The sequence below is a fragment of the Carya illinoinensis genome, chromosome 9, assembly GCF_018687715.1.
Source record: "Carya illinoinensis cultivar Pawnee chromosome 9, C.illinoinensisPawnee_v1, whole genome shotgun sequence".
NCBI classification, from domain to species: domain Eukaryota; kingdom Viridiplantae; phylum Streptophyta; class Magnoliopsida; order Fagales; family Juglandaceae; genus Carya; species Carya illinoinensis.
In genome coordinates this window covers 5,568,266-5,591,936 of record NC_056760.1, presented here as the reverse complement: position 1 = coordinate 5,591,936, position 23,671 = coordinate 5,568,266, and the positions used below count along the sequence as shown (strand labels likewise).

The window sequence follows — 23,671 nt, the reverse complement described above, 5'->3', positions numbered from 1 at the left end:
ATTAACTTATTTGTTGACCTCGGTGCACTCGAGTTGCTCCCCTTATGTAGAGATGACGTCCCACTCATCCATCTCGACCCGTCTTCATTAAATTATCACTCAATTGAAGAAAGTGAGAAAAGTACAGAAGAAGAGTCAGAAGAAGAAGACGAACAAGAATCCGGGGGGGAAGTGGATAAGGATGACGAACAAGAGCTTGATGATGATGACGAAGATGTTATACAAAGAGATTCTGAAACAAACATGGAAAATACATCCGAAGATGAAGACTAAAAGTACTAAAAAGTTTATTCATATACAGCCATTATAGAATTTTATAATAAATATAAATTTATTCTAATAATATTTTTTTGTTATATATAATCATTTCCAAGTATGCCGCCAAAAAGACAAAGGAGAAATGTGCCTCCTCCACCGAGTCCAAGTCCTGAACCCATTGAGGACTCCCCACCTGAGGAGTCCGTTCCCGAAGATGAAGTTAACATTACAGAGAACGATGCACAATCGACACCTACCGGTAAGGAATGTTTACGTTAATACTATATATAATCAAGATGTTTGTTTCAATAAATAATATATATAACCTTCAAAATTATACTATTATCTATTAGTTGATGAACAATTGGCTCGTCGTGGTCGTGGCTATACACGCGGCATCTCACTTGAGAAAAATCGAAGGCATGGTAAACTGAAAATCACAATTCCTGATAATTCCACTGGAGGAGTGAATGATAGTGCAGCAGCGCTTTCCTCCTATATTGGCACAGTAATTCGAGCTTACGCTCCATTTTATGTGCGCTCCTGGAGAGATGTGCCGAATGAGATTAAGGAACACATTCGAAGTCGTGTGCTGGTGAGTTTACTTATTATATCATTTTTTTCACCTACATTAGTTTATTTTATTTTTAACGTAATTAATTTATAATTAGGATGAATTTGACCTCGACTTTGGTCGTAGCGAGGATTTGAGAACTGTGAATGAGTTAATGGCTACACTATTCCGACGTCACAAGGGACGATGTCACGACCATTTCAAGAAATTTGAGACGTTTGAAGAGGCTGCACAGTCCCCTTTCCAGCAGATGAAATTAGACGACTGGATAAAGTGTTGTGATCTTTTTGCCTCTCCAGAATATCAGGTATTCTAGATTTATTTTCTATAATTATTTACATTTATATTTGTTGTTTATATTATATGTATGTACATATATTACAATTAACGGTGAGAATTATTTTTGTAGCACTTAAGTTCTACAAATGCAAATAATAGATCTGCTCTGACTATTCACCATCGTGCTGGTTCAAGATCATTCCATCGTCTTGCTGAAAAAATGGTAATTAATAAACACAATAATTCATATTTTTTCTTATTATTCTTTTATATAAGTACTAATACTGTCTTTTTCAAATTGCTAATGATGTCGTTTTCTTAGAAACGTGATGATCCTGAAAACTTTTCCCTCATTCATGTCTATGCTGCTGCTCACACTAATGAGCATAGTGAGTGGATGGATCCTGCAGCTGCAATTAATTATGTAAGCGGTATTCCTTTTGTTGAATTATATTATGTAACATGTGATTAAATTATTTTTTATTTGTATTTCTTTTAATATGTTACTTATTGTGTGTTTTGATCTTTCAAACTGCAGGAGAAAATGATGGAGATGCAGTCAGTTTCTGGGGATTCCTCTCCTAGTGATTTGGACATTTTTTCACAGGTGCTTGGGCCCAACTCTAGTATGGCAAGAGGTTTGGGACGATCTTTCAAGCATTCCGGTTCATCTTCCTCAACCTCATCGACATCACAAATTAATAATCTTACCAAAGATTTAGAAGCTGCACGACGCGAGAATGAGTATATGAGGTCTAGACAGCAAGAGTTGGAGTCCCTCTTAGAGCGACAGTCTCATTTAGAGACGCGTTTGCAGGACCAACAAAGAGACCAGGAGGAAAGAATCCGTAGTGAGGTCCAACAGCAAGTGCAGCGGGAGATGATGCTGCAAATGGAGCGTGTTATGTCATTGCAACAGAATCGTGCTGGGCGAGGAAAGAAAAAGAAATGAATTTTATTTCTGTATTACGTTTTTAACATCTAATTTGAAAACAGTTTCAAACAATATTGGTTGTGAAATATGTACTGTAATATGAAACAATTGGTTTGTTTATTAAGTGGATGAGTTTAGCATTTCTGATATGTACGTTCGAATGTAAATAAAATACGTTTCAACAGTATTAAACGTTCGAAAATACGTTCGAACGTAACCATACAAAATAGTAACAAAACGTTCGAACGTTTAAAAAAAACGTTCGAATGTAAAAAAAGTTTAACGTTCCAAACATCCGAACGTACATTTTACGTTCGAACACTACTCTCTTAACATTCGAATTAACGTCCGAACGTCATGATACAAACGTTCGGACATTATTTCATTTTCGTTGGAATCGAGATTCGAACGTAACGTTCGCACGTATAAACGTTCGAACGTTTACATTATACGTCCGAACTATAATCAACAAACGTTACCTTTTCTCGTTCGGATGTCAGCTCGTCTTTTTTACGTTCGAACGTGTAATTTTAAGTTCGAACGTTATATTCTGTGACAGATTCTAACCGTCACAGAAAATAATACGTTCGAACGTTACTTCAAACGGCACATCCCCAACCGTCACTAAAAATATTTTTAGTGACGCTTGTACAGTAAACTGTCACCAAATGTAATCCGTGACGCACATTACGTGACAGTGGTGGTGACGGTCTAAAACCGTCACCAAATATATTTCGTGACGTTTTTTCCATTTCTTGTGACAGTTTCATCTGTCACTAAAACCTATTTTTGTTGTAGTGATATAAGTTGTATAAAAAGTCATAAAAATTGTTAAAATATAAATTAAATAATAAAATCTACTTCTTCTCATCATCAACTTTTCGAACAAGTGATTTTCATTTTTTTTGGTAAGGCTTCCATGAGTCCCCTTTCTACCTGATGCTATATATCTTTTTTGAAATTAATACTACATATCTTTTTGGTAATTCATGAAGTGTTCGTAAGAAACTTTCTCATGAAACATGCATGCCTACCGTACTTACCAATTGTTGTGCTTTGTGTCATCCATGCTTTTCATGAGTGTGACGATTGAGCTCTCTATTTGCATTGTTGATCGTTGTTTGAGTTATATATATATATATATATATTAGCTATGTTTTGTGCCACTGAATGTAGCACTGGATATGAAAGTTAATTATCATGTACACAGAGCTTCTTCCTGATCATGTACTAGTTGTAATTTGGACTAACCTAGCTGTATATATGTTGAGTAAAGACAAAGCATTCAATTTTCTTACCATTAACCATTACATAATTAAATTATAAAAGAAATACTTGATTTACAAAATTATATTTAAAAAAAAAAACATGAGATCAATACGTACGTACACCAAAAAGTTGAAGAAAAAAAAGTGTAAAAAAATAACTACATAATTAACCTGCAGCTTCCTCGTGCACCAAGTAAGAAAATTCACCATGAAGCTGCAGCGAGTTCTAATGATGTGAGCTGCACGAGGGGTCACGAACTGCTTTGTCGGACTATACGTACGTAATTATGACAGTACTGGGTGGGGGGGGGGACCGTTGGAAGGGTTTTCATTTGCCATGAGGGGCCAAGACTGCTGTGTTGGTCTTTTCACGACGTGGAAAAGAAAGGAAATATGATCGTAGTACTTGTGTTTTTATCATCTGTAGCCCTACATGCTATTTCCCAATTTTTGGACCTTTGCACAAAGCTCTTAGACCAATTTCTCCTCTTAATTTCACAGCTGCCCTTCTGCAAATGCAACGAGCTAGGCTATTCATACATGCATACATTATTGAGCAGTATTGCCTGAAGAATTATGATGATCATGAGTCGGGCAGTTTTATAATTTTGAAGATAAGTATGGTATTATTTGCAGGAGGTAAGTCCAAAACTAGGGCAACCAACTGGGGTTGGGTCCCCTTGGGAGGCAACTACAAAAATAGAAAAGTAAACGATGGGGAGCTGGCATGGCCCAGGTCATTACTGGTGTTTTTCTGTGGGAAAGAAGCTACTTGCTTCAAGTTAAATAATTATTCATTAATGGTCTGTTCAGTGAAAGCAAAGGGAGAAAAATTTAATGGGAAAAGATATTCCTTGTTTAGGTACTGTTTGAATTATTGCATGTGTGTCCAATAGCTCCATTTTTTTTCTCACTGCATGTTCTCTCTCTCTCTCTCTGATCATGAGTTAAGGAGATTACGTACATAAAGTTATAAAATAATAAAATGTTCGTTGAGATGGTGAAACCATGGGTGAAAAGTTTGTTTAAAGTTGGTCGAATTCTGATTTGGACACAAAGCCAGAATAATTCAACAAAGATTCTAATGGAAGCATCGTGGCCCTCTTGTGCAAAATGGAGTAGCAAAAAAAAAAAGAGAAAAGGGAAAATCCTAAAACTTTGCATCTTTGATCATGTTTCTTCCCAAATCATTCTAAATTTTGGGCTTTACGTATTTAGTTTAAAAAATTAATTGTACAATTTAAAGCTAACACCATTTTATGTTTTTCGTCTAAACCATAATTTCTACTACCATGCACCTTCCACTCCTTTTTTTTAACTGTTTTCCTTTTAAAACAATACTTTTCAAGACTTTAACTACAAGGGACAGATCGAGAGACTCCATTGGCTTTGTGTGAAGGTGAGGGAAAAAAGGAGCAGAAGCTTTAATTTCCAGGAGTTACGCTCCTCTAGTCTACTGGCCAAAATAAAATGAAAAAAAGAAAAATCCCCTCTTCCCCCATTTAGTTAAAGAGCTGTCCAATGTCCAAAGCCCCCATCTCTCTCTCTCTCTCTCTCTGAGCATCGGTCCTCTTTTTGGAGGCCTAAATCACAAGTTTTTTTAAGCACTGCAACAACAAAAGCCTTGGTAATGGTGTAAAGCCCGAAGTACCGTCGCAACTTTCACTACAGTCCAAACCCCTCGCTCTTGCTCTGAAACTGCACTACCAAGGCCGAAGAACCACGTAAACATGGGGAAACACTGCTAGAGTTGGGAGTTGAGAAGCAAAAACCAAAAAAAGAGAAAAAGAAGTAAGAAAAATGGTGGAAGAAGGGTATGCATGGGCACCAATAGGGTCTCCTTTAAACAACGTGCAGAGAGAGGAGCACTGGAGGCACTTCGACAACTCCGTCAATGCCGTATCGTTTGGCTTCGTTGCTACTGCCATTCTCATCTCCATGTTCTTGGTCATGGCCATCTTTGAGAGATTTCTCAGACCCACCTCGACAGCTCTCTCTCCGTCCGGTGGCCGTAGCCACGGCGACCTTGAGGCCCAGATGGGCTTTAACGCAAAGCTCGGTCACCCATCTCCTAAAGTAAGCAAACCCTCATTTTTTTTAATATTAATATTTGGGTCTTTTTGCCATTACATTTTGGTCTAGGTTATTTCGGTCATGTTCGATCTTCTAAATGATGCTTGAAAGTTCCGCTTTTTTTGGTCTCTTTCTTCAGTCTTTCACTAGGACCATGCAGGGAAAAATCCATTTTCCCAGAAATGCTTTCCCTTTCTCCTTTCTTGACAGTTTGGGAGGTTATTTTGATTTCTGGTAAATAGCAATGATTATTCGCCAGACATAAAGTCATGCTGCCTAATTCGTGTTATCTTATAATGACTTCAGTTAGTTAATAATTTTGCTAGTCAGACAGTTCAGGGGTTTTAACTGAGTGGATTAGTTACATTGGTATCCTGGGCATTAATGATCCATCTGCTTCTGAAAGTTCAATTCTTCTTCCCTAGCTGTTCCCTTATATTGCTGGTTCTTTGTTTTTTCAGTTTTTATTGTACTCCTGTTTCATCAGGCCCAGTCTGAATTTGAGTTGCCAGATTACCAATTACTACCGAAACATCCAATCACACAGAGCACTCTCTGTGGGATAAGCACATCCCTAACATAAAGTTTTACATAAGGGCCCAACTACTCTCTCTTTTTGGGACCCTCCCCTTTCCTTGTACTGACCGCCAAAATTTACTATGCAGATGATCTTTCTATTTAATACCCAACCAACCCTTTTCCCAGATCAAACTACTCTATCTTTTCATCATTGAAACCCAACTTTTAGTACCAGGCTGTCGAGATGAAAAGTCGGTTCCAAAGATTGGTTGCTTTGCGCAATAGTCCCAGAAACCAAATTGATATAAAATTAATGATTTGGCACCATTGCATACCTTTTGCTTAAGTTTCTCTCTTATCCGCATTTACATTCTCTCTGCATTTTTCATTATCAAAGACCTATGTTGTCATGTAATTATGATTGTTGGAAAATGGCCCATGCAAGTAGTTGTCTGTTTATTGGTCGGTGGTTGGTCCGGAGGAAGAGTCTGGGGGACTAAATGTACTTAGAATTTAGACCCACCACGTACATGGTGGCCATCGAGCCCATCACTTTCAATCTTTATGACACCCCGCATGGCCAGTCCGGGGAAGTCTCAGGCTGCTGGTAGTCAACTTTTCTTTGTTGGAAAGTCTTAATTTACTGTTTCTTATTTCCATCTTTTCATGTCAACTTGTATCCAGCTACATCCCATAAGCAAAGATAATTTGTGTGCCATAATTGCATTCAAATTACTAAATCCTCCTAATTTGTCCAGAGGATTTTATCGGGAGTCCCTCATATGCAACAAACACATCGTTGGTCTACCTTGTACCATATATATACGTTCTAAGGAACAGACAAGGCCTCTTTACTCATCCATGCTAATTATTCAATTAGAGAACTACCTTTTATGTGGCAAATAGCCTACATGAAGAAGGTATGAATAGAATTGTAGGTCTAGAACTATCAATGAAAAAGGATGATTCCAACGTTTAGGAATCTAGACAACATTAAAGAGGGTCATGTGGCGAATCAATGGCCACCTTGACAAGAATATCAACATGGTAAGTTAGCATTACACAACTAAAGAACCAAACAAATGTGTTATGGGACTGAGAGCCTATTTTTTCTGCAAGTTTTAAAGGATTGCCAGTTGGGGAGATTACTTTTTTCAATTCAGGCCATTAGAGAGATGGTGACTACAATAAAACGCAAGATATCTAAATTGGTGTCAGTGGCAGAAACTTATGATGCCCGATGATGGCAAAATAGAAAATCAATAGAGAGCTAGAAACGGTTGCAGGAGCAGTGTGTCACTCCAGGGTGAAGTTGATCTGATGTCCTACCAGCGTCACTGGTAAATTACACATGGGAGTTTCAATAGGTTAGCAACCTAGAATATACATATGGCCGGTTTCAAGCCAAAATGCACGGTAAGAATTGATGTAATATAGCCTATTATAGAAGAATCTAGCTCGATATGAATGTTTTCAATTAAATAATTAGGCATCTGGTTGTCTTATATGAAGCCATAAACTATACACCTATCAGCTCTATCTGTTTTAAAGTTGTCTTGTCCTTCATAAAATATTGTTTCCTCTAAAATATTGTTTCCTCTACAGCATCCACCATTTATATCTAAGCTTCTGTGTGAAATGCAAAAAGTCAAACATATATGCTAAGTGGGGATAATGTTGCCACCTTAAAAAAAAAAAAAAAAAATAAAAAAAGAAAAAAAAAAGAAAAGAAAGAAAGGTAATAGAAAATGCATAATCAAATCACGACCACGAGACTGGGTTCAATGATTTTTTTTTTTTTTTTTTTTTTTTCTCATTTTTGCTTCCTGTTTGTGTTTTAAAAATATGTAGCAAGTAATTCAGATTACTGAATGGTCCTTAAATCACTCCATTTTATTGCGCCACAACATTTATTGGTGCATGCTACTTTAAAATTCTTGCAAGGATGGGGACAACTAGCTCCTCGTGTAGTGTTTCCACCTGTCAGCTTAGTACATGGAAGAGCAAGCAGTGGAATTTGATCCAGCTGTGGCACCATCTTCTAGATAACGTTTCTTCAAAGCATACTGGGGTTTCGGTTATACGTTTTAATGGATTCAGCTGTTTCTAGTCTGTAAGGTCTTTTTGTGGATTATTAATTTATTACTGGCCTTGCCATTGGCCATGCCTAATCATTTATCCAAGTTGCATGCCTGAAGTTGTCTCATTTACTAATCTATTAATTTTAAGACTGATATCTTATCTCTGGTTCAGAACAACGCAAAAATTGCATCTAAATAAGTTTGGTTGTTTGCTAGTCATGTCCTGATGTTCTTGAAGTCCCGAAATCATTGTAGTTGTTCACTTTGAAGTTAGTGGTAGCAATGCAATGCACATGAGTATACGAACACTGTGTGTGGTACTCATTTCCTGGATGACCATGCAACAAACAATGTCTGAATGCTGGCATGGGAGATTTTCTGTCCAAATTTGTGCATGGCTAGTGGTTTACCGTTGACATATGAGTATTTCAATGGTAAGAAGACTTTGGCCGGCTTCCTGTCTACTATACAAGCTCCTGGTATCAGTTTGGCCGTCCTGCAACTCACTTAACGTCCTGATCCAACATGGGTTTGTGATTATAGTTGTTCTGGCAGGGGGCTTTTGGTCTCACATGTTTAATCTATTATGCTATTTCCAATCCGAAATCTCACTTTTCAACTAATGTTATAGCCATTTTTTTGTTCCTTGCTTCTGCAGATGACTGTATATGCTAGTGGAGTTTCGGTATTGATGCCTGGTGATGATATTCCTACCTTCATTGCACACCCAGCTCCCATGCCATGTCCACCCGAACGCATTTCGTGGCCTCACCATCAACAGATCTCAATCCCCAGTCTCAACTCAAACTCCAACTTGAGTACAAACTCAAGCTCACCAGGGGAAAACTAAAGTACTGAGAAACGCATGCAACCCATTTCAAACTCATATCACAATTGTACACTCAAAGCAGGAGTTATCTCCCTAGGGGCCTAGTCACTAAAGCAGGTATGTCCGGACGGGATCCAAGGTTGCCCTCATTTTCTTTTAGCCCCAGGGCTCTTGATTTGTATATAGCATTTACGAGCAGGCTGGCTTTGGCATATACGAGTCTCCATCCAACTGCGATTGCTTGCATGTATATTAATGTTTAGGTTTTCAAATATGATTGGATTCTGAGAGATATATTGCATTTCCCATCAGATGGATCATTCGCTTTTATAAAAACTGAAAAATACAATTGGTGTTTGTATGGGGAGAAGTCATGGGCAGTAGTTCCGACAACTTCTGAACAGGGAATACAGACATCATTCCAATTACCACCAACATTATTTCGTGTAACAGTGGAGCAACTCTCTTGATTGAAACTGTCGAATTATTTACTCAGCCCACTGCGGCTGTTGCTCTGAGTAGCAGTAGTTCAGCAAGTACCGTGTTGATATACGATGTCAGCAGTCCACTGTCCAGTCTCCTGCAATAAATTTGGAAGATGTAACATTTTTATAACGAGTATATTTTTGTAAAATAATGATATTATGTAATTATGTCAATTTATTTTACAAAAATTCATACCATTTAAATTAAGATTATCTCTATCTATATTCTAATTGGAAAGAACAGAAACTATTAGGGAAAATTAATTTTCATATAGCCAGATACACCTCTTTTCTTCTCTAACCTTTTTTAATTTAATATATGAACGACTTGATTGTGCTGAAGGGGTACAGAAACTACAGAACTTATATACCAATAATCCCCAAATCGCGAGAAAAGCACCACCCTCTTTGAACGCCAAATTCATAAGTAACAACATCTAACAACCAAATGCAGTCAACAGAAACTCAGCAAAATAAAAAACAAAAAACAAAAATTCCAGTCAACAGAAACCTACCACATGGCTCTCTACTAGAAAACCTCAGTTGAGAATAATTGTACTACAAATTGGTCTTTTTCTTAATACATATTGTAGCATTGTAATTACAATAGATACCATTTAATCACGTCACTTCCTTTAGAACTGTCTACCTGAAAAGGCAGCATCTGATATGCATGGTAGTGCAATCATTTCCCAGGTGCTAGATCCAAAGAAAGCTTACGACTAAAATGGTTGCTGGGGATTGTTTACTCAGTTTCGTAGCAGCTACGAGGGAGGAGGCAGCTGGGCACCCCATCCCCCCCCCCCCAAAATAAAAATTACAAAGCACATGCAATTGTGGGATTCATTACCCACATTAGTAAGACTCCAGTCAGGTTCTTTGATTATCACAGCCTCAACGCTAATCCAGTCGGTAAAGGTACATCGAGAACTTCTATTATTGAAGCATCGGTATCAAGTAACTCCTTTGCCAGTGCCAAGGCATCAAAAGGATCCTTTGCAGTTATTGGATTGGGAAGGTGTGAAATTTTTAAGTAGAGGTGCATGCAGGACTTCAGCTAAAGTCAAGAAGACGTCACTAACTCTAATAATCTACATAACGACACAGCACCTCTTCGATGACAATCCAGCCTCCATGATTTCAAGAGGAAATTACAACTGAGGTTTTGGCATTGATGCCTTTGCCATTAATTCAGGTACTCAAGGCCCCACAAAATATGTGGCCCAGTGATTTCAGTGGGAACTCAATGCCGAGTTACTGGCGGCGCCGTTGGCTGATGGCTTTGCCCGTAGAATCCAACACCAGGTGGCCGGTAAAATCCTCCAGTGGCTGGCTGTTGCTGATGTTGTGATTGCTGAGGCTGAGGCTGTGGCTGCCCAGGTGGCTGGGGGGCAGACCTTGCCAAACTCATTGTAACGTGTGGAGGAAGAGGAGGTGGAGGGGGTAGAGTATTTGCTCCATACCCATAAGGCATTACAACCAGTCCAGCAGATTGGACATATTGACTTGCTGGTGGATTTGCAGGGGTTGAAGGTGGTGGTGGAGGTGGTGGTAGTAGGGCAGCAAAGGGACCTTGCATCTGGCTGGCTTGTGAAGAGCTAGTAGATGGTGCAGATGGCACATTGGTCATTGGTTGCTGTTGCAGAGGGATAAAATAGGTTGTGCTGCTGACATCAGAACTGCTTTCATCAGAAACAGGCATTGGTTTCTCAAGTTTGGGCCGTTTTTCTGGAGGGAACATGGATAGTGCTGAACTAAATCCAGTTGAATTCATGCTACCATTCATAGAGGCAACTTCTTCTGCAACAAGGGATGAAAGAACAGAGGTAAGCATTTGTGCAGAGGATGCGGAGGCAGCAAGTTTAGCAGCAACTGCAGCTGCTGCTGACTTTTTGTTCTCTTCTTCAGTAGTTCTGGTGGGAGCAAAAGAAACTACAGGTTGCATAAGGGCAGTCTGAGGTAGGGTACTGGTTGATTGAACTGAAAGCATATTCTGTTCTACAACCCTCGTTGCTTCTGCTGTTGGGTTCATGGTAGTGGCCGGGGGACAAGGAACAGTGGGTGATATTAATCTCTTCCTAATCTTGCTTGCTTGTTCAATCTGATCCCGAGCAACCTACAAAGCCACAACCATTCAATCTTAGTTTGTACTATAATATTTTCCGTAAAGGAGAAACTTCCGAGTGAAGATAAAAGACAAGAAAGAAATATTTGACCATTAAAATTTTGTTGGAAGCAAAAATTTTATCGGTTTGGAATGGGAAACTCATTATAAAATAGACGAATCTGACAAGAGAGACACTCATTATGGAAGAGAGGGAGAGTAACCATTCCTGAAAGAAATGAAAAGTGCAACTGGAAGCTCTCATTGGCAAGTAGTTTCCACATGAAGAATGGTTGGAGCAAGCCCATTCTACAAGTCAAATAGAGTCACACCCTATTAGCAATCTCTACCCTTGGAACTATCAAAACCAGGTGACTTTCTGCTCACCCTCCATTGCCGGCACTTTTCACGAGAGCGCAGAATGGCTTGATAACTATCAAATCAGAGCATATGTAGAAAGATGTTTTCTATCCAATAATGAGGCCCAAAAAGTGATTTTGAGAAAAGATCACCAAATGCCAAAACATCAAGATCTTTGTTTTCCAAGCAGCATTTCAAAGTAGCAAACAATTCCAAGTAGCATATAGAGAGATGATGCTTATTCTTACTTGCAACTGAGTGCGAATAAATTCCAGCTTTGATTCCTGAAAAAAACTTAGATTACTTGCAGTTACAGGTTACGATTTAAAATATAAATTTTTTTGGATAGGTAAAATAAAAGACTTAAAATAGTCCCATGTACTCCGGTTGTTCCCTATCCTTATCATCAATAGCACTTTGTTTACCGATCAAAAAAATAAAAATAAAAGATTGAAAATATAAAAATAACACAATCATACTTGGTCCTGAAGTGCTTCTTTAAGCTGGGAAATCAGGGAAGCCCTAGTTGCCTCTGCACTCTCAAGTTGCCCAACATATTGCTTAAGCATCCCTTCTTGTTCTTGCAGCTCATCTACCACAGCAGATCCTTGCTGATTTCCTAATGTCATTACCCCAAAAGGGCGAAAAATCAATAAGCCTTGGCAGAACATGCAAAAGTATCTGATAAACTAAAATAAGCTATAGCAAACATCTTAAAATAGAACAACATTTGTGTGCATAGTCCACAAATTATCCCTCCGGACCCTCCCATCTCCCTCCCTCCGTCCCTAATACAACAGAAGATATTACTGCTGAAAAACTTTTTGCTTCCAAGCTGAGCATGTAGTTCTTATTTTACATCAAGTATATTATTTTCTTTTCAAAGCAAGGAGATACAACCTCATTCACTTTTACAAACCTTTTCATCTTATCTCATCTAATCATTACAACTTTCTCAAATTCCCATACAAAAATAAATAAATAATTCAACTTTTTCAAATCCCAATATAAAAATAATATTAAAACAATAATTATAATAATATTTTATTCAACTTTTAACTTTAATATCAACTCATCTTATCTCATCTCACTTTTTAAAACAAATGCGGCAAAATGGTTGAAGAAAAACCATTCAACATAAAAAACAACGAAACTAGAGCTAGTGCTGTAAAACCATCAATTCATTAGACATATTATATTCTCCAATACACACATGGACCTCCAATAAAGGTGCCACATCCTACACATCATATGTCAAACAAGTCAATGAAAACATCACAACTATAAGGCTTTCCTCCAGGGTCTACCTTTAAATATGTCTTACTACTAGTTCACCTTTAATACTACACACCATCCAAATTCCAAGACTAATTTTCACTATAACAATTTCAGCAAATAAATCTTACACTTATCATTAATCATCATTATGTGATAAATGATTTTTTTTTTATAAGCATTATGTGATAAATGATTATTTACCATTAATCAAAATTCAGAGCTTTATGTTAGAAGAAAGTTCCATGTAGGAACATCAAATCCCATCACTGAACCCTTACCTTGTGTTAAGGCACTTTCAACATCTTGCCCAATTATACTCACATGATGTACAGTAGCATTACAGTTACTTAAGGCGACTTCTTCAGCAGGATATTCATCAAGTACAGATTGAAATGCGGTAAATAGTTTCTCTAGAATACCTCCAACAGCCAATTTCTGAAGTCAAGATAACCAAAGACCCAATATCAATTACATAAAAACACAGCAGAAAAAACCACAGATTATAATTAGATACAAAAAGCTACTTATCAAAAAAAAAAAAAAATAGATACAACAAGCAATATGCTCACAATTCTAACTGAGTTTGCATCCCTCTTCACTATCTTGATTGGATTTGAACTCTTTCCACTGTTCATGAGAGGAGGAGGATTCTTACCCAGCATTTCATCTTTAAGACTCCGCCCTCGAGAACCAAAAACCTTCCTTTCTTCCCATATGTCAACCTGCACAAAAAAATGCAACACCAACCATACACCCCCCCCCCAAAAAAAAAAGTGTCAATGAATGATGTAACAAGACTAAATGCAAAAAAGAAGGCAACATTCATGAGCCATGAAGCAACACGAAATACAGAATGGTGGATGCCAAACTGGATTCCTCCATTGTACAACATCAAGACTTCCAAATTTTTGGCATGGTGCCAACCGGCCAAATATTGGAAGACATTAGGCAACACAATTAGAGCGCTATTCATGAAAGAATTGGTAGAGCCAATTGGGATTTTCTCCTAAAATTTGATGACATGGAACTTCACCAAGGTAGGGCCCTTCAAATCCACACTTGGGAAGTAAACCTGGATACATGACCCCACCTGCCATAAACTGTGTATTAGATAATCCAAGGTAACTAGCGTGGAATCGAATAGAGAATGTCAAAGGCTACAGCTCATCCTAAACCTGCCTCCCCATAGAGTGGCTTTTTTTACTTGGAGAACAGCATTGGGGAAGATTCTTACCTTGGACAAGGAAGCAAGGCAGGCGGGTGGTTAATTATTGTTGCATGTACAAGAAATGTGGGGAGTCGTTGGATCTCTTCTTCTTACATTGTGAGGTTGCTAGCATTCTATGGATGATTTTTGGTCTCTTTGGGATAACCTGGGTGATACCTTCTCAAGTGATGGAATTCCAAACATGTTGGAAAGAGAAATTTGGCAACCATTGGTGAACCTTTGTGGAAGATGACTCCATCATGTTTACTATGGTGTCTATGGATAGAGAGAAGTGAAGCTTTGATCATTGTGAAAAATCAATGTCGAAGCACAAGTATTTCACTCTAGATGCCTTTTTCTTTTCATTGGATAATGGCCCAAGATCATGTTGCTCTCTCTAATTATACTTTTCATGAGTTTTTAGCTCTTTTAACTTTTGTTTGTTAGGTGGATCTCATGCATACTTCCTATGTACTGTTAACTGTGGTGACAACCTTTTCATCATTCATAAAAATCTTTATCTTGCCCATTAAAAAAACACAAGAACAAACAAAATACATTGTTTGATAAGTAACAAGTACAAACAAAATAATACCCATGATAGAATAACTATCAATATGCAAGCCCCAAAAGTTAGACATATAGATGCAAACAAGTATAAATATAGAGTCCTACTTGCAAGCCAATGTAGAGGATATCCAATCCACACTGCTCACATGGTAAGATTTGATTTGCAAGATTCAAATTTATAAAGTTCTCTTGCAAATCAAATTATGCCATGTCAATGGTGCGGAAGGTGTGTCCTCCACACCGGCTTGCAAATGAATTTCTCTAATATATAAGACTTCTTACATATTGTCTAATGTGGCGTGTGTGAAACAAGAAACTAAAAGTGATTCATTAACTTCAAAAAAGACTTACCAGTCTGGTTACTGCCTTCTTTCCATGTTCATCGCCATTTTCGTAAACATGACTAAGGGCCGCAGGAAGAACTTTCCAGAATCCACTCACAAACTCACTGCCCTTTCGCCTACTATTTTGCAAAATATCATTAGCCAAATACAGAAAAGAAACACGCCGCTCTCTCTGAGAAGAGTTGAACAATTTATCCCATGTTTCAACAATCTGTTTTGCCTTCTTCTGGTGAGAGATACACCAATGGGACAAAGCTGATAAAAATATATTAAGAAAAACATACCACAATATCCAAGTACAGTATCAAAGGGAACAAAAACTCATGTCTGTAGAAAAAGTGAAACTGACACCATTTCAACGGGATTCAATTTATAGACCATTTATGTGAAGATGCTGAACTTTTGGTCAAAAACTGTCTGAATATATTTTTCCTCTAAAAGTTTTCAATCGCTGATTAAAGAGATCACGCATAATATGCACTACAAGTTTCCAACAATCATTGTTGTTGATAACATATGAACCGGCTCAATCAATTTAAGCACAATTACATTCATTATAATTAAATACATAAAGATAATATATTTATGTTAGTTTAGTGTAATTTTTTTTTGTTGAGTATTTGAAGAAAGAAGATCTTATTGTTCTATAATTTTAAAAAGCTGACCATTAAAAATTCAGACTTGTCCACCAGTTCATTGGCTGGTTCAATCTGAATCAACCATTGAACCAGCCAGTGCAAGAGTACTAGATATGAAATAAAACAACATAAAAATGACAATTAACTATGGATGGACTAAACGTTCATACCCATCGGAAGCTCATCATTAGCTAAAGCAATATCAAGGAGCTATGACAAAAGGGTACTTAAGCACCTGCAATTTATCAAAAGCTAATTCGATTCATAATCTGTCTCTCTATTTGATAAGTAGCTTAAGGTGAGGTAATTCTGAGATATGGCATTCAAGCCTCCCATAAGAAAATAAGTAGCTTAAGGTGAAGTATTTCTGCACATCAAAAACATATTAGAATATTCTCATGAGTGACTATGCCCAAAATATGTGGGTATTAGCTAACTTAGTTTCTAAAGTCTCTTGTCCTTGCAGAAGAAACCTGAGATCAAATCCTGCCTACAGCTTGGCATGGGAAGCTTAAGGGAGATGAGAAGATTAATTTCCATCGTGTAGCCCATAGACTTCAATGGACCAAAATCAGATGATGTCCAAGATATTAAATAGTCCATTGCAACAAATGCACATGCAGCATGTTTCAGAAGAGGAAAAAGCACAAATTAGTGGAAAAATAGCAGCAGTTCCAATGTCACGTATAAAATTCAGGGAGACAAGTAATTATGATTTGTAAAATAAGATATGCCATAAACATTTGTTTTACATATGTTCTATTGCTAACTCTGACATAAATATTGGGATATAAATATTGGGATTTCATTGCAGGATACATTCAATGCTTTGTTGCGAATTGTTGAGTTTCAATAATTTCTCAACCAAAATCTGTCCGTCAAATTCGCCGTTGCTCATCCTGGTGTTTTCCAAGTTTTTACATTCTGTGAAGGATGTCCTATATCTCCGAAAAAGAAAGCGTTACGGTTCTGAAATGACAGAGTAAACCTGGCTGTCAACAAAAAAAAATAAAAAATCAAGAGAGAAACAAAAACAGGTAAAATCCTCACTTGTGAAATATTAGCACATCTCCTCATCTTTGCAAATGGGCGAGAGATTTATCTTTACATTAATAGGACAAACAATTCTTTTTATCATAAGTAGGAAAAATAATTTTTTAAGCATGAATGAGTAAGCATGGGGCCGTTGTATATGTTTCAGATCATACCGTGTTAAGGCCAAAATACACACGAGAATATATGCTCAATTTAACAGGAATGAGTCCACAAGAAGGTTAGTGTGTATGTTTCAGGTGCTATTGTATCAACGACAACTGAAGAATGAAAGTTTTTCATCATGTCAAACTACAAAAATTGTTTTGTAGAGTCTAGATAACGTCGAGTTTATGGTAGAAAGTGGATTGAGTTTATTCATAGGATAACATTTTCCATCATATAATCTAAATCCAAGTAGTTTGATTAAGGGGGAAAAAGGATATGCGTTCTGAATCTGTTTTGAAAAGTAAAATTCCAAACTTTTTCCCCCTCAAATGAGCATGCTAAATGCATCCCACAGGTAGGCAATGAGAAATCACCAAGGAACAAGAAAAAAAATTAGACGGCAACAAGGGTTTAAAAATGCTGCAGGTCAAAAACAAGAGAAACAATTATATAGAAATCAAATTTCGACATTGGCATCGTCTCGAATATGCAAAAATTAATAACACGCCAAGTACAAAAAATCGTGTGCAACACAATCTTTTGCAGTGAAAAAGGAATGCCAGTCACTTTGTATTTCAGCTCGAGAAAACAACGTAAAAATCCTTTCATGCCCATAACTGTGAAACCGATTAATACACATCGTAAATGACAATTAGTAGCATATGTTTTTCTTTTTACGGGGCCTCACAGCATGAAAGGCATTATTTCCATTATATTTCTTCGCAGACGAGACAAAGAATTCTGTGTAAGTTTTACGATAGGTAAGCCTAAAATACAAACAAAATAGACGATCCAGAGTCTTGAATTACGATTCAGAATCTTGAATTTCATTTTTGTGTTTTTTTCCCCTTAATTTCCCACAAGGAAACCAAAACTAAGGTTAGGGTTTTGTTCACATAACATGCAACAACACGAAAAGCACATAAACTATGATGGAAGGGTTAAGATTTACCAGCAAAAAGGCGAGAGAGCTGAAGAAAGTCCCACTTAAGTTACAGAACTTAAGAATGGCTCTGGAATTGAATTACACAGATTTGTTGGCTCAAAAACCCTAGAACAGAGACAACCTGCTGTATTATTATTATCAGAAATGATTTGTACAGTCGGGAAATGCAGTCGGCGTGGAGTCGGTTGTAAAAAAAAAATTAATACGAGACCTATATAAAAAAAAAAATTATTTTTATAACTTTTTATAATTCATGTAGGTCTTCCTGAATATAAAATAATTTTTTTATAATTTTTTTTTATTCATTCCGTACAGCCGACTGCACGTCGACTGCATTTCCCGACTGTATGTAGCAAAGTCCTATTATTATTATTATTATTATTTATTTATTTATTTATTTTCGCAGCGGAGAAAAGGATCGAACTGATAAATGAGATGTGAAGGTGCCGCGAGCGGTGAGTGACGCTCCGTCCCGGTGCTTGTGTGGGCCCGTGGGGATGTAGCCATTTTTGCGGACCGCGGTAGACTTAAATATAATTGGGCCTAGCCATTACAGGCCTTTAAATTGTTGGGGAATGGAAATTCCTAAAATTACACGTTTACCCAAAAGGGCCAAAACCCAAACCCTTGGATAAAGCATGCGAGGGGCAACCAGGGAACTCGCATTCAGAGGGGGAAGCAGCGTCACAGGGTAATGGAGGACGAGGCAACACTGTACCAGCAACTGCAAAAGCTCTCGAGCCTAGTGAAGCCGGAGGAAGCTGTGGACCAGATACTGACCACCCTTTGGAAGACGAGAAGAACCGGTCTCCGTCCTCCCGAGAAGTCCCACATTCAGTCCCTCCTCGGTCTTCCTTCTCCCTCCGAATTGGACCCCGTATGTCAATAGATTATTCCCTTCTCTCACTCTCTCTCTCTGGTTTATTTTGTTAATTCTTTGGTGGATAATAGGAATAAGCATAATAGGTATTGGCATGCCTTCGTTCGCTCATCAGAAAATGCGTACACGAAAACTTCAGCGGGGATCATCTTCTGAAGCTTTTCCCACCCGATCTTCCGCTTGACCTACAAAGCATCCTTGTTTTGTCGCTCCAGAAGTATCAGGGTCTGTGGAAGGACGACTGTTCCAGAGAACAGGTTACCTGCTTTCTTTTTACAAATTAAACTACTCACTTGTTCTTGTTTGACTTACTGCAATCGTTGTTTCTCATTTCCAGCGTACGTTTCCTAGGACTGGTGTTTCCTATCAGGTGAGTACAAGTGTGCCACCGTCTTTCACTTCTTTGCCATCATCTTCCGAGATTTCGACTCCGTCATGGCCTCGTCAAGATGATCCCGGTGCCCGACTCAATCGCGGAGGCAACGATTTTGGGGCTTTCACACCCATTGTTGCTGCTTCGGGGCTCCAACGTGATGCTGTTCTTCCCAGCGACTTGGTAGTTTTTTGTTTTAGGTTTATTAGATTCTTCTTTTTCCCTTTTATGTTTCTCATTTGAGGAATCAAGTTTACAAACTATGATTGTATGAAGTGCTAATAGATTTTAATTTGACATTATATCCCGGCTCTAACTGGTTTTTAATTTATAGGAAAGTCTACCCTGTCTCAAGTCAATGGATTGGACTATTGAGAATCGCAACTCTGCACCAACTAATAGAGTGGCTGTCGTTAGCCTTAAGGTATATAGATCCAGAGCAGCATTTTGTCTTTAATCTAGAAGCCAAGTAAGATTAATGGGTGACCCTGTTAACTTTCTGATTGTCATTTGGCAGTATTGTTTGCACCTTCATGATTTCATTTCCAGTGGCACAAGTGAATTTTCTACTTTGGTAGTGCATCAAAATAACAGAAAGACATGCCAACTTTCACTGGAGCTTTCAGCACTATTGAAGGATCTAAACTTGTCCAAAACATCATCTTTTTTTTATATAGGTATCCAAAACACCATCTTTAAAAGACTAGTTGAAAAACATTTGAGATTTACTTGAAAAGTTAGTGAATTAGTCCTGTTCAAGTTAAAAACACCTCCATATGTGCATGCGTGACTATGTTTGTGTGTGGAGAGAGTATAGGGTTATACTTACCATGAGGAGGTGCTTCTTATAGAGGTGAGTAGTTGGAGGGAGAAGTCATGTTAAAGAAATGAAGAAAATTTCTTTTCCAAATGTAATATGATATGACAGACTTACTGAATGTTTTCCCTTAATGTTATGATCAATTTTGAGACAACATCTACCTACAATTGTCTTGAGATTTTGTGATTTATATATGAAACTATTAGAATGGTCTTAATTAAGTTCGAGTTGTTATGGATTGGTGTTATTTGTGCAAGAAGAATGGGGAATCAATGGATCATTTATTATTGCATTGTGGGGTGACAGGAGTGTTGTGGGATGAGATCTTTTTTTTTTTTTTTTTATAGATAAAAGAGATTTTATTGATCCACGTAAAAAGGCAAAGCCCGAGTACACAGGAAGTATACAAGAAAAAGCCTAATTACAAACTACATGCTACGGATAGTAGCATAAAAGTCACTAAAACTCCTTCCATTTAGTACAATAGAGGAGGCCCACAATAACAAAGTATGAAAGAAAAAATCCCTAAAACCAGCCGGGGAGCGTTCCTTATCCTCAAAACAGCGGTTGTTTCTTTCGTTCCAAGTGCACCACATTAGACATAACGGCACCATTTTCCAAACAGCGGCAATCTGTCGATTTCCTCCAATCCTTTGCCAGAAGTACAATAAATCTATTACCCTCTTTGGCATAACCCATGCGATACCAAGTCTTGAGAGAATTTCATCCCATAAGGCCTTGACTATTTCACAGTGAAGGAGAAGATGATCCGCTGATTCACTGTTGTGTTTACACATGAAACACCAATCCACTATAATTAGACCGCGCTTTCTTAACTTGTCTATTGTTAGTATTTTGCCATGAGAAGCCAACCAAACGAAGAAAGCGACCTTGAGAGGGGCATTACTCCTCCAGATGCTCTTCCAAGGGAAGGTATTAGGAGAGTGGGTTGTCAAGGCCTTGTAATATGAGCGAACTGAGAATTTCTTGTTCCCGGTGCATGTCCATACTAATCTGTCCTCCCTTTCTGCCCTGTGTTTCAGTGCATATAGCATGCTGTAGAAATCTGTGATGTCTCCCACCTACCAATCCTGAGCAGCGCGAGTGAAACTCACAGACCAATGAATAGGCTCAGCAGTACTACACATATTCTCAGCCACTGAGGAGTCCGGATCAAGCGCAATCCTATAGAGAGAAGGAAAAGCGCTTTTCAGAGTTACATCGGGTTGATCTGAGATCTTTAGAAGAATTGATGTGGCTTGGGTTATGTCTTTGAGGGTGGTGGATTTATTAGCTTGCTGGAAGGATATTCAAGGCTGTCCCCAAGTGGCTGCAGTTTGGAGTATGATTCCTTTGTGCATTATGTGGTGTATTTGGATGGAAAAGAATGATCAGTGTTTTGAAGATGGGAGCGCACAATGGGGGAACTTTGGAACTTTTTTGTGCACACCTTATTGCTCTGGTTTTTAGCCATTGTGCTTAACAGAACTAGTGTTCATGATTTTCTGTTTTTAATTTCTGGTTCCTAGAATGTATTTAGGTGTTCTTTTGTATACTTTCTGTGTACATGGGCTTTGCCTACTTCCTTCGTATCAATTAAAATTTTCATTTTACATATTAAAAAAAAAAAAAAGGTTTGATATGTAAACTTCTTCATCAATGCTGAGCTCAACGTGGAATATATAGGCCAGTATTTGCCTTTTCCTCTCCCGGAAATCTGATTTCTTTTGCAACTTTTAAGACTTTCAATATCATTGCGTCCTTTGACCGTATTTGGTTTTACTTTTTTACTGTTATATAAAAATACTTATAAATATTTATAATTCATTGGAAATTTATTATCTTGAATAAAAGAGAGTTTGAAGTTCAGATGACTGCATTATTTGGGATTGGGCCATTGGGGTAAGGGGTTTGCCTGGGAAGTTTGTGATGACATTCTGATGGCTTTTCAGATAAATGCAACAAAGTTCTACCTTTTTTTTTTTTTTTTATAAATAAGCAAAGTTCTACCTCTTATCACTACCTATATCCTTAGATGGAAGGTTTCATTTAAAATGACTTTCTCGATTGACATTCCTGCATGAAAGCTCTCTGAATGCATTTTTTAATCTGTTATATTCCACCATATTGAGGAAAGGTGGGGAAGAATAGCGTCTTTGAGCTCCTACCAAGAAAGGGTTATATAATGTTCATTCTTTCTTGATATCTTTTTCCTTGGAAAAGCATATGGCAAACTAAGTCCCTTCATAGCAATGTTTTTTGCTTGGACAACCTCTTTAGTGAAGATTTCCACACCAAATAATCAAAGGAAAAGAAATATCATTGCGATGTGTTGCATGTATAGTTAACGATAGAAAGTCTGTTGATCATCTTTGATTCCATTGTGAGATTGCTAGTGCTTTGCAGAATGATTTCTTCAGTCGGATGGGTTTGACTTGGGTAACGTCCAAAAGTAGAGTGTCTTTTTGGTGATTGTAGAGGGTTGGGTGGCAGATCATGTGAAAGATGGTCCCTACTTGTTCATATGATGTGTTTGGAGGGAAATGAATGGTTAAGTTTTAAGGACCAAGAATGAACATTGGAGGGGCTCAAAACTTTCCTTTTCAACTTTCTTCTTTATTTCCACTTCTTGGTAGTTGTTTCTCCTGCGTACATCCGGTGTATCTGGGTTGTGCCTTTTGCATTTTTTAATGAAATGTATTACTCATCAAAACAATCTTTCCAATTGGCTTTCTTATTGAAGGACATGTGCACTATTATTTTTGAATATTTGAACTGCAAATATTCTCATGTAATTGTCAAGTTGGATGTGAGAAAGGACCTCTACTGTGAAATGATTCCCTTCTGTATGCAGTTCTTTGTCTCTCATCCATCTCGGTTTATAGAGTGTCATTTTCTTATCTTCTTATTTGCAGCTGCAAGACTACAGCAAGTCTCATTCAGGTGAAATTGAGGTGAAGTTTCAGCTTAGTAGAGACACACTTGAAGCTATGCTGAAATCAATGACCTACATTAGCGAACAGCTATCAAGCATGGTAAGCAGTTTCTTTATTTTGATTATGATGATAGATAGGGCAATTAAACTGCTTGTTTTCAGTAGCCTCTGTAAAAGAACCGTAGGAATTATAAACTACTTCAGGGACCAAAAATCATTTTTAGCCTGTAAAATTCAGTTATCGGTGCCTGCCTTACATATCTTGTCCGGTAGAGGAAAGATTGAAGAGATCCCTTTGAAAACATGAAAATAAAATAATGATGCAAAGTATACCTGGTGTCTGAATCTCTTAGCATACTAGTAGGAAAACCTAAACAAGTGATTAATTAAGACGCATGCATTGAGGTCTTCCCACATGTTCTGTTACTTTTGCATCCTAAAGTTGAAAGCGGTATATCTGAGCTTGTCTAGTGGACAAATCTCTTTGGCAGGTTGGGACTCCATCGGTGCCAGCACAAAAGAAGCAAAGGCAGTAATTTCGTTTGGTCATACTTCGATATTTGTTTATGTCAAAAAATGATTTACAATCCTATCCATATCTTACCCCTCCACCCCAGCCTCTTTTCTTTGTTATTGCTTTCTTTTGGGGGCTAACCATGTGTGAAGTTAACATTTTATATATCAAATGCGACTATCGATTTTTTCTTATGTGAGTT

General features: G+C 37.7%; 3 protein-coding genes across 12 annotated transcripts; 2 read left to right on the top strand and 1 right to left on the bottom strand.

The window, feature by feature from the left end:
• The first annotated feature begins 4,685 nt into the window (after positions 1-4,685).
• LOC122275503 lies at positions 4,686-9,351 on the top strand. 2 transcript variants are annotated; one of them, XR_006228562.1, is made up of 3 exons: positions 4,686-5,389; positions 8,645-8,932; positions 9,128-9,351. XR_006228562.1 is itself a non-coding variant. In XM_043084602.1 (2 exons), exons 1-2 carry the CDS (start codon positions 5,114-5,116, stop codon positions 8,834-8,836), a joined length of 468 nt encoding a protein of 155 aa, XP_042940536.1. In that variant the 5' UTR covers positions 4,686-5,113; the 3' UTR covers positions 8,837-9,351. The 2 variants fall into 2 exon arrangements, 1 of the variants encoding a protein (XP_042940536.1); XM_043084602.1 differs by having other exon boundaries at positions 8,645-9,351.
• A 423-nt stretch (positions 9,352-9,774) lies between these two features.
• LOC122275500 (actin cytoskeleton-regulatory complex protein PAN1-like) lies at positions 9,775-18,088 on the bottom strand. 6 transcript variants are annotated; one of them, XM_043084592.1, is made up of 9 exons: positions 17,954-18,088; positions 16,621-16,793; positions 15,171-15,418; positions 14,076-14,132; positions 13,612-13,764; positions 13,321-13,477; positions 12,244-12,383; positions 12,013-12,048; positions 9,775-11,416 (listed from the first exon to the last, which is right to left on the bottom strand). In XM_043084592.1, the coding sequence occupies exons 2-9, from the start codon at positions 16,697-16,699 to the stop codon at positions 10,544-10,546; spliced, it is 1,743 nt and encodes a 580-aa protein (XP_042940526.1). In that variant the 5' UTR covers positions 16,700-16,793; positions 17,954-18,088; the 3' UTR covers positions 9,775-10,543. The 6 variants fall into 6 exon arrangements, with proteins under 6 accessions (XP_042940526.1, XP_042940528.1, XP_042940527.1 ...); XM_043084594.1 differs by having other exon boundaries at positions 16,621-16,770; positions 17,954-18,085; XM_043084593.1 differs by having other exon boundaries at positions 16,621-16,789; positions 17,954-18,084.
• A 481-nt stretch (positions 18,089-18,569) lies between these two features.
• On the top strand, positions 18,570-23,663 carry LOC122275502. 4 transcript variants are annotated; one of them, XR_006228561.1, is made up of 7 exons: positions 18,571-18,824; positions 18,914-19,084; positions 19,165-19,383; positions 19,535-19,624; positions 19,718-19,877; positions 22,936-23,055; positions 23,447-23,663. XR_006228561.1 is itself a non-coding variant. In XM_043084598.1 (6 exons), the coding sequence occupies exons 1-6, from the start codon at positions 18,642-18,644 to the stop codon at positions 21,090-21,092; spliced, it is 852 nt and encodes a 283-aa protein (XP_042940532.1). In that variant the 5' UTR covers positions 18,570-18,641; the 3' UTR covers positions 21,093-21,730. The 4 variants fall into 4 exon arrangements, 3 of the variants coding, with proteins under 3 accessions (XP_042940532.1, XP_042940534.1, XP_042940533.1); XM_043084598.1 differs by lacking the exons at positions 22,936-23,055; positions 23,447-23,663 and adding an exon at positions 21,064-21,730 and having other exon boundaries at positions 18,570-18,824; XM_043084599.1 differs by lacking the exon at positions 19,718-19,877 and having other exon boundaries at positions 18,576-18,824.
• Positions 23,664-23,671: the final 8 nt, after the last annotated feature.

Bases quoted from the DNA above. Each gene is read 5' to 3' on its own strand.
- LOC122275503 (XM_043084602.1), top strand. From the start codon at position 5,114: ATGGTGGAAGAAGGGTATGCATGGGCACCAATAGGGTCTCCTTTAAAC. The intron at 5,390-8,644 runs GTAAGCAAACCC...TTGCTTCTGCAG, and splicing joins TCGGTCACCCATCTCCTAAA to ATGACTGTATATGCTAGTGG.
- LOC122275500 (XM_043084592.1), bottom strand. From the start codon at position 16,699: ATGAGCAACGGCGAATTTGACGGACAGATTTTGGTTGAGAAATTATTG. The intron at 13,765-14,075 runs GTGAAGTTCCAT...TTTTTTGTGCAG, and splicing joins ATTTGAAGGGCCCTACCTTG to GTTGACATATGGGAAGAAAG. The intron at 12,049-12,243 runs GTATGATTGTGT...AGTTTTTTTCAG, and splicing joins AAGAAGCACTTCAGGACCAA to GAATCAAAGCTGGAATTTAT.
- LOC122275502 (XM_043084598.1), top strand. From the start codon at position 18,642: ATGGAGGACGAGGCAACACTGTACCAGCAACTGCAAAAGCTCTCGAGC. The intron at 18,825-18,913 runs GTATGTCAATAG...TAAGCATAATAG, and splicing joins CTCCCTCCGAATTGGACCCC to GTATTGGCATGCCTTCGTTC. The intron at 19,625-19,717 runs GTATATAGATCC...GTCATTTGGCAG, and splicing joins TGGCTGTCGTTAGCCTTAAG to TATTGTTTGCACCTTCATGA.